The sequence below is a fragment of the Eubalaena glacialis genome, chromosome 3 (genome assembly GCF_028564815.1).
Source record: "Eubalaena glacialis isolate mEubGla1 chromosome 3, mEubGla1.1.hap2.+ XY, whole genome shotgun sequence".
NCBI classification, from domain to species: Eukaryota; Metazoa; Chordata; class Mammalia; order Artiodactyla; family Balaenidae; genus Eubalaena; species Eubalaena glacialis.
The window spans coordinates 83,845,105-83,858,298 of record NC_083718.1 but is presented as its reverse complement, the minus strand read 5'-3'; the positions used below and the strand labels follow the sequence as shown (position 1 = coordinate 83,858,298).

The window sequence follows — 13,194 nt, the reverse complement described above, 5'->3', positions numbered from 1 at the left end:
TGATACCAAAACCGACAAAGATGTCTCAAAAAAAGAAAACTACAGGCCAATATCACTGATGAACATAGATGCAAAAATCCTCAACAAAATACGAGCAAACAGAATCCAACAGCACATTAAAAGGATCGTACACCATGATCAAGTGGGGTTTATCCCAGGAATGCAAGGATTCTTCAATATACGCAAATCAATCAACATGTACACCATATTAAGAAACTGAAAGAGAAAAACCGTATGATCATCTCAATCGATGCAGAGAAAGCTTTCGACAAAATTCAACGTGAATTTATGATAAAAACCCTGCAGAAAGTAGGCATAGAGGGAACTTTCCTCAACATAATAAAGGCCATATATGACAAACCCAAAGCCAACATCGTCCTCAATGGTGAAAAACTGAAACCGTTTCCACTAAGATCAGGAATAAGACAAGGTTGTCCACTCTCACCACTATTATTAAACATAGTTTTGGAAGTTTTAGCCACAGCAATCAGAGAAGAAAAAGAAATAAAAGGAATCCAAATCTGAAAAGAAGAACTAAAGCTGTCACTCTTTGTAGATGACATGATACTATACATAGAGAATCCTAAAGATGCTACCAGAAAACTACTAGAGCTAATCAATGAATTTGGTAAAGTAGCAGGATACAAAATTAATGCATAGAAATCTCTTGCATTCCTCTACACTAATGATGAAAAATCTGAAAGTGAAATTAGAAAAACACTCCCATTTTCCATTGCAACGAAAAGAATAAAATATCTAGGAATAAACCTACCTAAGAGGACAATAGACCTGTATACAGAAAATTATAAGACACTGATGAAAGAAATTAAAGATGATACAAATAGATGGAGAGATATACCATGTTTTTGGATTGGAAGAATCAACAGTGTGAAAATGACTCTACTACCCAAAGCAATCTACAGATTCAATGCAATCCCTATCAAACTACCACTGGCATTTTCATAGAACTAGAACAAAAATTTTCACAATTTGTATAGAAATGCAAAAGACCCTGAATAGCCAAAGCAATCTTGAGAAAGAAAAACGGAGCTGGAGGAATCAGGCTCCCTGATTTCAGACTATACTACAAAGCTACAGTAATCAAGACAATATGGTACTGGCACAAAAACAGAAATATAGATCAGTGAAAACAGGATAGAAAGCCCAGAGATAAATATGGTCACCTTATCTTTGACAAAGGAGGCAAGCATATACAGTGGAGAAAAGACAGTCTCTTCAATAAGTGGTGCTGGGAAAACTGGACAGCTACATGTAAAAGAATGAAATTAGAACACTCCCTAACACCATACACAAAAATAAACTCAAGATGGATTAAAGACCTAAATGTAAGGCCAGACACCATCAAACTCTTAGAGGAAAAACATAGGCAGAACACTCTACGACATAAATCACAGCAAGATCCTTTTTGACCAACCTCCTAGTGAAATGGAAATGAAAACAAGAATAAACAAATGGGACCCAATGAAACTTAAAAGCTGTTGCACAGCAAAGGAAACCATAAACAAGACGAAAAGACAACCCTCAGAATGGGAGAAAATATTTGCAAATGAAGCAACTGACAAAGGATTAATCTCCAAAACATACAAGCAACTCATGCAGCTCAATATCAAAAAAACAAACAACCCAATCCAAAAATGCACAGAGGACTTAAATAGACATTTCTCCAAAGAAGATATACAGATTGCCAACAAAAACATAAAAGAATGCTCAAGATCATTAATCATTAGAGAAATGCAAAACGAAATTATAATAAGATATCATCTCACACCAGTCAGAATGTTCTTCATCAAAAAATCTACAAACAATAAATGCTGGAGAGGGTGTGGAGAAAAGTGAGCCCTCTTGCACTTTTGGTGGGAATGTAAATTGATACAGCCACTATGGAGAACAGTATGGAGGTTCCTTAAAAACTAAAAATAGAACTACCATACGACCCAGCAATACCACTACTGGGCACATGCCCTGAGAAAACCATAATTCAAAAAGAGTCATGTACCAAATTGTTAATTGCAGCTCTATTTACAATAGCCAGGACATGGAAGCAACCTAAGTGTCCATCAACAGATGAATGGATAAAGAAGATGTGGCACATATATACAATGGAATATTACTCAGCCATAAAAAGGAACGAAACTGAGTTATTTGTAGTGAGGTGAATGGACCTAGAGACTGTCATACAGAGTGAAGGAATCCAGAAAGAGAAAAACAAATACTGTACGCTAACACATATATATGGAATCTAAAAAAAAAAAAAAAATGTCAGAAGAACCTAGGGGAAAGATGGGAATAAAGATGCAGACCTACTAGAGAATGGACTTGAGGATACGGGGAGGGGGAAGGGTAAGCTGGGACAAAGTGAGAGAGTGGCATGGACATATATACACTACCAAACGTAAAATAGATAGCTAGTGGGAAGCAGCCGCATAGCACAGGGAGATCAACTTGGTGCTTTGTGACCAGCTAGAGGTGTGGGATAGGGAGGGAAGGAGGGAGAAGCAAGAGGGAAGAGATATGGGGACATATGTATATGTATAACTGATTTACTTTGTTATAAAGCAGAAATAGACACACCATTGTAAAGCAATTATATTCTAATAAAGATGTTAAAAAAAAAGATCATACAACATAATCAAGTGGGATTTATCTCAGTGATGCAAGGATTCGTCAATATATGCAAACCAATTAATGTGATACATCATATTAACAAATTGAAAAATAAAAACCATATGATCATCTCAATAGATGCAGAAAAATATTTTGACAAAATTCAACATCCATTTATGATAAAAACTGTCCAGAAAATGTGCATAGAGGGAATCTACCTCAACATAATAAAGTCCATATATGACAAACCCACAGCAAATATCATTCTCAATGGTGAAAGCTGAAAGCATTTCCTCTAAGATCAGGAGCAAGACAAGGATGTCCACTCTTGCCACTGTTATTCAGCATAGTTTTGGAAGTCCTAGTCACGGCAATTAGTGAAGAAAAAGGAATAAAAGGAAACCAATTTGAAAAGAAGAAACAAAACTGTCACTGTTTGCAGATGACATGATACTATATATAGAAAATCCTAAAGATGCCACCAAAAAAATAATAGAGCTAATCAATGAGTTTGGTAAAGTTGCATGATACAATATTAATGCACAGAAATCTCTTGCATTCCTATACACTAACAATGAAAATCAGAAAGAGAAATTAAAGAAACAATCCCATTCACCATTGCAACAAAAAGAGTAAAATACCTGGGAATAAACCTACATAAGGAGGTAAAAGACCTGTACTCAGAAAACTATAAGACAGTCATGAAAGAAATCAAAGATGACACAAATAGATGGAGAGATATACTATGTTCTTGGATTGGAAGAATCAATATTGTGAAAATGACTATACTACCCAAAGCAAACTACAGATTCAATGCAATCCCTATCAAATTACCAATGGCATTTTTTGCAGAACTAGAACAAAAAAATCATAAAATTTGTATGGAGACACAAAAGACCCTGAATAGCCAAAGCAATCTTGAGGAAAAAAACGGAGCTGGAGGAATCAGACTCCCTGACTTCAGTCTAGACTACAGTCTAGTAATCAAGACAATATGGTACTGACACAAAAACAGAAATCGACATTGATGGAACAGGATAGAATGCTCAAAGATAAACCCATGAACCTGTGTTCACCTAATCTATGACAAAGGAGGCAAGGATATACAATGGAGAAAAGACAGTCTCTTCAATAAGTGGTGCTGAAAAAACTGGACAGCTACATGTAAAAGAATGAAATTAGAACACTTCCTAACACCATACACAAAAATAAACTCAAAATGGATTCGAGACCTAAATGTAAGATCAGACACTATAAAACTCTTAGAGGAAAACATAGGAAGAACACTCTTTGACATAAATCATAGCAAGATCTTTTTTGACCCGCCTCCTAGAGTAATGGAAATAAAAACAAAAATATAGAAATGGGACCTAATGATACTTAAAAGCTTTTGCACAACAAAGGAAACTATAAACAAGACGAAAAGACAACCCTCAAAATGGGAGAAAATATTTGCAAATGAATTAACAGACAAAGGATTAATCTCCAAAATATATAAACAGCTTATGCAGCTCAATATCAAAAAAACAAACAACCCAATCCAAAAATGGGCAGAAGACCTAAATAGACATTTCTCCAAAGAAGACATACAGATGGCCAAGAGGCATATGAAAAGCTGCTCAACATCACTAATTATTAGAGTATGCAAATCAAAGGTACAATGAGGTATCACCTCACACGGGTTAGAATGGGCATCATCAGAAAATCTACAAACAATAAATGCTGGAGAGGGTGTGGAGAAAAGGGAACCCTTTTGCACTGTTGGTGGGAATGTAAATTAATATAGCCACTATGGCAAACAGTATGGAGGTTCCTTAAAAAACTAAGAATACAATTACCATATGACTCAGCAATCTCACTACTGGGCATATACCCAGAGAAAACCATAATTCAAAAAGACACATACACCCCAATGTTCATTGCAACACTATTTACAATAGCCAGGTCATGGAAGCAACTTAAATGTCCATCAGCAGATGAAAGGATAAAGAAGATATGGTATATATAGACAATGGAATATTACTCAGCCATAAGAAGAATGAAACTGGGTCATTTGTAGAGATGTGGATGGACCTAGAGACTGTCATACAGAGTGAAGTAAGTCAGAAAGAGAAAAACAAATATCATATATTAATGCATATATGTGGGATCTACCAAAATGGTAGAGATGAACTGGTTTGCAAGGCAGAAATAGAGACACAGATATAGAGAACAAACATATGGACACCAAGGGGGGAAAGTGGTGGGCATGGGAGTTGAGATGAATTGGGAGATTGAGATTGACATATATGCACTAATATGTATAAAATAGATTATAAGAACCTGCTGTATAGCACAGGGAACTCCACTTTGCTGTACAGTTGAAACTAGCACAGCATTGTAAAAAACTATACCCCAATTAAAAAAAAAATTTTTTTTAAATCCACATCCAACTAAAATAAATAAATAACCCATCTCCCAGCTGCTGACCAGTGGGCAAGAGCTTTCAAAGGGTAGCTCCTGTTTTTTTCTCTGTAGGTTGCCAGATTGATAGGAACAGAAGCCAAATTTCTAGTGACTACAGAGGAAATGAGTGAGCAGGGTCTAAGAAGTAGTCATTAGAATGGTTTTCATTGAATGGCGTTAGCCCAATATTAGCATTAGGAGCAATAGAGTGTTGCAACATCCAGACTTTGAGTCGCCATCAGTTATTTCCGTTATCCATAGGAAGAGCAGTAGGTTCTGTTTATATCAGAGTTTCTACATGAAATGTTTGTATTTTAAATTTGTCTTATTTTTATATTTAAAACACTATGGTCAACAGATAGAGTATATTTTTAAGGAATAAACCCTACCGGACCCTTTCAAAAGATTTTGAAATTTTGGTGGATGATCCAAAGCCAGCTGTCTTTATTAGGAATATACAAGAGCTTGAAGCAGCCTATACAAAATATAAAGAAATGATGGGATTACTTGAAAGATAAACCTGGTTTCTTTTTCAAGAGTTAATATACCCACCTCACACCGGTTAGAATAGGCATCATCAGAAAATCTACAAACAACAAATGCTGGAGAGGGTGTGGAGAAAAGGGAACCCTTTGCACTGTTGGTGGGAATGTAAATTGATACAGCCACTATAGAGAACAGCATGCAGGTTCCTTAAAAAACTAAAAATAGAATTACCATATGACCCAGCAATCCCACTACTGGGCATATACCCAGAGAAAACCGTAATTCAAAAAGACACATGCACCCCAATGTTCACTGCAGCACAATTTACAATAGCCAGGCCATGGAAGCAACCTAAATGCCCATCGACAGACAAATGGATAAAGAAGATGTGGTACATATACACAATGGAATATTACTCAGCCATAAAAAGGAATGAAATTGGGTCATTTGTAGGGACATGGATGGATCTAGAGACTGTCATACAGAGTGAAGTAAGTCAGAAAGAGAAAAACAAATATCGTATATTAACGCATATGTGTGGAATCTAGAAAAATGGTGCAGATGAACTGGTTTGCAAGGCAGAAATAGAGACACAGATGTAGAGAACAAACGTATGGACACCAAGGGGGGAAAGTGTGGAGAGGTGGTGGTGGGATGAACTGGGAGATTTGGATTGATATATATACACTAGTATGTATAAAATAGATAACTAATAAGAACCTGCTGTATAAAAAATAAAATAAAAAAATAAAATTAAATTAAAAAATAAATAAAAATAAAGGAAAGCTTCAAGGATGTGCAGGTGAGAGCTACATGCAGAACAGCACAGTCGGCTCTGACAATCATCTTGAAACTGGTCTGGTCAGTGTCATCTTGATTGTTTTAAGCACAGTTAATCTTCAATTCCAGGGTCAATCTGTTCCCATTTTCTTGAGGCCAGTTCCTGGAATTGTGCAAACCATAGATTCAGTACTGCTCAAGATGGAGCAGCTTATGTCATGGTCATCTGGTCATCATGCAGTTAGCTTTTTCCCTCTAGCGGTGGTTACGATACCTGCAAAACAACACAGGAATATGTCTCAGATACTGTTATCTATGTACTTCAGGGAGAAACTAAAGATTCTGTGACTGCTATATGACTGATTTACTGTGTAAATTGTAACCAGTTCTTCTGGTCCAACTGCTATTTTTTCACTACATGTCTACATCCTTTCAATCATTAATTCTTAAGTCAGGCTTTTGTGACTCAGGAGAGGCCCCTAGAAGACTAAAACCTTTTTCTGCAACAAGAAACTAGGAACATGGAAGGGCTTTCATACCAGGGAGGGCCCAGCAGGGTCCTGCTCAATTTCAGCAACATTTTAAATTGTTCTTAGAGATTACCTTGAATTTCACTGGGACGTTTGAGAGTGTAGTGCCATCACAGATCAAATGGTTTGAGGCAAGAAAGCATGAGGCGAGTTTTGGAAACAGCAATCCCCTTAACAGCTGTGTTAAGGAAAGGTGGGAGCTCAGATGGGAATTCTAGGTGGTGTCAGCTTGTGCCGGATTTTTAAACAGTTCATATCTTCTCTCCTTCTTCAAGGGCTTCAATTATTCTCACTCATAAATCCTAGCATACCACACTCCCTGCTTTAGGCTAAGCCAGGTATGTGACTGCCTGCACATGTGGCTACTTCTGCCTCTCATAACAGACATCTCTAATCAATATCCACACTCTTTCCAGTCGAGCCAAAGCTCAGCCTCAGTGCTCTCAATTCACTATTGATTTCGAAGGGATGAAATGCGTTTGCTTTCCCAGACCTAATCGTATGTTTACAGGATCTTAGCCCTTAATGGGACCTTAGAGGAAATTTTAGCCAATGGTCTCATATTGGAGAACAAAAATGTTGAGTCCCAGACAAGTTAAGGGATGTGCCCAACATCTCACAGGCAGTGAGGGGCAAGTATCAGTAGAGCTATCTCTTTACTCCCTTGGCTCCTTCCCTATGTTTCTAAGGACACTGTGTCACATCCAAGGAGAAGGTGACTAGTGCTTCGGCACCACTCGACTCCCAAGAGGCAGACATTGGCACTCTTCCCAGAGATGGATGCTTTGCCAACGCACCCCCTCCCCTTCCACAGCCAGTCTTCAACTTCCACAGATGAGTCCATTGGTGTTCCATTAGAACTATCCTCTCAGCAGGTCCAGGACATTATTTTCCCCTTTACATAACTCCTAGGACAGTGGAGGGTCTTCTAGAAACATATCATAGGGGGACAAGGGGTGGAGGGAGGAGATAAACTAATCACACTTTTCTCGAGACTCATCCTCTCACTCTTCTCTCTCCATGGGACTGCTTTTAATACTAGAACATCTCACATTAGGATCTGAGCATCTTATTTGCAAATCGATAAATTAAAGGGGGAAATGATTCATGTTGCAAATGGATTTCCCACATTAGAAAAAAAGGCCACAAGTTCTCTTTAAGTAGCATCTTCTAAAGTGTTTGTTGACAGATTGTTAAGTAATTAGCAGTGGTAAACTCGAAACTGAAATGTTCTAAGCCATGACTGCTGGATAAGTATCAAGCAGAAATTAAGATAAAGCAAATATCACATGATTATGATTTTTAAAATAAGATGCAATTTGCTCGGTTTTAAGTTTTTATTTTACGGGATTAGCAGCTAAAATACAGGAATGCTGGCAGCCCCAAACCTCCTCTGTCCTCTATACAAGGACAGTCCTCCCCTCCTGAAAGCCTCTCATGAGTAACCCAGAGCTCTCCTTTTTGATTTACTTTGTTTCATTTTTGGAAATAACGTGATAAATATGTTCCATGTGTCTCCAGATGGAGCCATCAACAACCCTTCTTTTTCCCCAAAGCCCAGAGACAAAAGCGGCCTCATGAAAATGTGTCTAGATGGAGAGTTAGATGATTAGTATTGTCTCTGGCATGGTCCCCTCCCAGTGTCATGTCTCTGCTGCCCGGTCACCCCATTGTTTGTCTGCAGGGTGGGGCTGGGGTTTCTCAAGCTTTGACTCACCTTCAGAAATGAGTCTTGCCTGTGCCCTCCCCTCCCTGATGGAGTCACAGGCACATACCTGCTCTCAGGTGTCTGCTCCATAGAGAGGCAAGATGCAGAGGCTGGCTTCCTGATTTCAATACAGTATGGTCCTTTGAGATGAGAGAACAGATGCAGGACTCATGGTCGACCAGGCGACAGTCCTGTGGCCAGGCTGGGGAGGTGCGGGTGGGAGCAGGCACTGCAGAGTCGTCATTCCACATAGCTTCTCAGGGCCCACCTCACCTGGAGGAGTTGTTTACATGGGGGTGATCTGAGGGGTGCCAGGAAGTCTCCCCTCCTTTGAAAGAAAAATCCCCCAGCCATTTGGGGTGCCTGGCAACAAGCCATTACAGATTTCAGAGACTTGGGTGGGCCATCCTTTCTGGATTCCAGATCCAGCTACCATCAGAGCCACACTTTTCTCATCTATAACATTAATAATACAGTTAGCTTTCTTCATAGAGAATTGTGAAAACTGTATACAGAGGTGCTTTATAAGGTTTAATGACTAATAAAAATGCACCTGTGCCTGGCAGTGTAGGGGAGAGGGATGAGTTAGGGTCTCAGAGGAAGAAGGGTTGACAGGCTTGGTGGGAAAGAGAGCCTGGTGTGTGCCAGGGAGGAAAAAGTATAGGGGAATGGTACAAGAGGTGGAGACCACCAGAACCAGCTTCCGAATTTTGTCATTAATGTAGCCCCTGGTAGGAAGCAGCCCAGTGACGCAGACACTTCACCTGACTGAAAATTTCAGAAGACCTGTGATCCAACTCTGGCTTTGACATTAACCCTGTGTGACCTTGGGTCAAGCATGTCCTCATTCCAAGTCTCAGTTTCTCCCTCTATAAAATGAGGACATTGTGGCCAAGAGGGAAGTTGAGTGTCAGAGTTTTGAAAAGTTTAACGTGTTAGATGCATATGAGCCTGAATGACTCTTGGAGATTTATGACCTAGAGGACACTGCCACCTCAACTCCAGCCATGTTCTCTATAAAGGCCACCCATGGAGTATCCTCTGAGATGATAACTGTGGTATAAGACAAGGTTGATCACTAGATAGAGTTCTCCAAACTAAGCAGGAGTTGTTGATGGACAAAGTAAGAGGCCAATGAGCAGACTGGGAAAAATAAAAAGTAATGTGTATTCCAGAGAAGCTGTGTGGGTGACAGACAGGTGGCACAATCCACCCCGTCGTGAGCAGCACATGTACACTGATGCCTTCTAGGTGCCAGGCACTGGAGAATACCTTGATCTGTGTCCACGCCAAATCCATCCTGTCCCATGCTTCCCTTTCGGAGAATTTGCATCAGGATGAGCATAGTGGAGTGGGAACAGGGGAGAAGGGCATAGGTGGAGAAGGTGTTTGTCTTGAAGATGGAATGCAAGACCTGGAATCTGGAACACAGAATGTTAAATTCTTAAAGTTGCTAGGCTTGGGAAGAGGTGGAAGAGGGGGCCCGGCCTGCACAAGAAATTAAGGAAAGGATTACCTTTTAAGTGAGGCTAACCCTGAAAAATGATCATTGTTCAGTCTACAGATGACAGGAAGCTCAGAAAAGATCATTAGTCATGGTACCCACCCAGTGACAGTCACTTGTCCATGGTGGGGATGCTGTCCATTTTACTGTGATGCAGTGGAAACAAGCCCTGGGCCAGACCCCTCATCAGCTCCACCACTGCTAGCTACATGTTGTTGAGCAAGTCAGTGAACTTCTTTGGATCTAAATTTTTAGACTATAAAATCAGATTTGCACAACCTGACAGAATTGCCATGATGCTTAAATAAGACAAGGGGTATGGAAAATGCTGTGATGGTTCTTTTAGGTATTTCTATCACTTCTCAGGCAGTCTTACGCTTTGCTCTGATAATGATAGAAATCAGTGCGCCAATGGCCTCTAGTCAGCTGGATCCTGAGGTTTGGGACAGTGGTCCAAAAATGAACCAGCCTCCCAGAATACCATGTTTCCCTACCCCAGGGGCTAGGAGGTCAAGTGGAGGGAGGGCCAGGGCTCCTTCCTCCCATCTGAATAAGTCCTTGAGTAAAGTTGGCAGATTTAGCAAATCAAAATACAGCCTGCCCAGTTACATTTGAATTTCAGATAAACAAGAAATTTTTTAGTATGTCTCCTGCAGTATTTGGGACATACTTATACTGAAAATTCTGTTTATCTGAAATTCAAATTTAGCTAGTTGCCCTATATTTTATCTGGAAACTCTACCACAGAGACCAAATTCTATCCCACCCTCTTTCACCACCATTAATATCCTATTTTTGTTGGAAGTGCTCCCAGCCCATATTCCTTCCCCCTTTTCCTCTTCCTTCCTCCATGTTTCTTATAACTCTCAGTCTACAAACAGAGCTTCAGATATGTTCTATTTTTAAAAGACTTTGAGTCCTTGAGTTTGAGCAGACACCTAGGTGGATGAAGTCAGCTCAGGTAGTCAGGGACCCAGATTGCTGGAATATCTGGTAGGTGATTTTCATCAAAACAGGCCAGGAAAGCAAGTCATGGAGGAAGTGCAGGTAGGAGAAGTGGGTGAGGAATTCCCTGGAAGGTGATAATGAGGGCCGCGTCAGGTGGCCCCCAGGTGCCTGGGGGAGGTTGGGTCCCCTTTAAAAGGTTCCCAGGAGTAACTGATGTGGGCCTGTGTTCAGCTGCCTCTCCTAGGGTCCGTCTTGCACCTCTGGTAAGTGGTAATGGATTTGTCCTCCTGGGATCTGCTGGGCCCTTTCCTCCTCCTTGAACTGTCTTGAGCCACTAGGCCAAGCTCCTCTCCTATTCTTGGGTAACCAGAGAAGTAACGTAAGCCTCATGACAATTAAGGAAATGTCACACTAATTGTTACTTAGGAAATTCAATCTCTGTTCCGCACCAATGCTAGGTCTGACTAATTTCCTGATTCTGGGTTTAATTCCCTGGCAAGAGGATTTTTCTCATTGACGGAAGATTTTCAGAGCTGCAGCATTTTGTAGCCTCCTCCAAAACTTTCTCATGCCCTTTCTGTCTTTTCAACCCTACTAGCAAGCTCTCTCAAACTTTGCTTTTAGATTTACAGAAACTGGTATATTGAATATTGTATTTTATGCTATGCAGCTCCCATGCCTATCATGATTGCCACCTGGAAACTATACTTCCCATTTATAGGCATGAGCTTAGAAGATCAGGAACGCTCCTACAAAGAAAACCAGGCACACATGTCAGAGCTGGGAAGGCCACAGAGACCTTCCAGATCAGTATCCTCCAAACAAGGGCATGGAGGTCCAGAAGAGGCAGATTTCCCAGAGATGAGCCTGGCCGGTGAGTGGCAGGGTTGGATCTAGAACCCACACCTGTGCCTTCTTGGCCAATGCTCTTTCCTCTTGGTGAAACATCCTCCTATAATCCCTTACCTCCAGTGATCTCTTTGGTCTTCAATTCCCCCATTTTCCATGGAGGGCTAGAACCACTATCCCCCAACTACATTAAATGACTTGCCTTTGCATCCCATAATAAGTCAGGGATAGAGCCAGGATTGGAATTCAGGCCTCTGAGTTCCCAGAACAGGTTTACTCCAGCCCCATCACTTACACATCATGATTCTTCCCTCTAAGACAGAATCTGCTCCTGCCCTCTTCCTCATGCCTTTACATCCTTACCCACACTCATTGTCTGAACTTCCCAAGGTAGACAGTTGGCATTGCCAACCCATTGGCGAAGATCTCATGTCTTGATCTAGTAAAATATCTGGGCCACCTTTTAATCCTCAGCTTGGCAGCCCAACATATTTCCTGTTAAGTCTAAGAAATAAATTATGTATTCAATTGGGTCAGGAGTCTACAGGAAGATGAAGGAAGATAGGAAATCAGGGCAGCAGAGACAAAGGAAGAAAGAGAGGAAGATTGCAATGGGTGTGTGTGAGTCAATCCAGTAGTCAACTTGAAGCTATTAATCACTTACCACACCCTTGGCTGGTGGAGAAAACACTCTTCAGGAGTCAGAAGGGAGAAGAGATGCAGGGAGCTGGACTCATTGTGGCCTTGCCTGGGTTTCTTCCAGGCTCACCTCTTCCTGCAGCAATGTCTTCCCGGCAACAGCAGCAGCAGCAAGAGCACCAGTGCCCACCTCAGGTGGCCCAGCAGCAGCAGGTGAAGCAGCTCTGTCAGCCACCCCCTGTCAAATGTCAGGAGACATGTGTACCCAAAACCAAGGATCCATATGCTCCCCAGGCCAAGAAGCAATGCCCACCCAAGGGCACACCCATACCAGACCAGCAGAAGTGTCCCTCAGCCCAGCAAGCCCCCAAGAGTAAACAGAAGTAAGGATAGACCAAGATACACCTGCCTGCCATCCAGGCTACCAGATGAAGCTTTCTTTTCCTCCTGCTTCTCCTCCCTCCACCCCCAGCTCCAGGATTTGCTCTCCTCTCCCACCTCCTCCTACCCAGGGTCCAATGAAGCATTGTCAGGATTTCTTCCCACTGAGCCCTTTATCCCACACACCACCTTGTTCCCAGTCTTCTTCTCTACCCAACTCTGATGCTCTCCTAGGTGAACATGAGTGAGACCTCAGCCTCTCCAGCCTCCAGTTTGGCCACAGCTATGGCACCATCCAT

At 41.2% G+C, this 13,194-nt stretch overlaps 1 protein-coding gene across 1 annotated transcript; it reads left to right on the top strand.

Annotated features, from left to right (window-relative positions):
- Positions 1–12,658: 12,658 nt before the first annotated feature.
- SPRR4 (small proline rich protein 4) lies at positions 12,659–12,901 on the top strand. Its single transcript, XM_061185996.1, has one exon. The coding sequence runs from the start codon at positions 12,659–12,661 to the stop codon at positions 12,899–12,901; it is 243 nt and encodes an 80-aa protein (XP_061041979.1).
- The last annotated feature ends 293 nt before the right edge of the window (positions 12,902–13,194 follow it).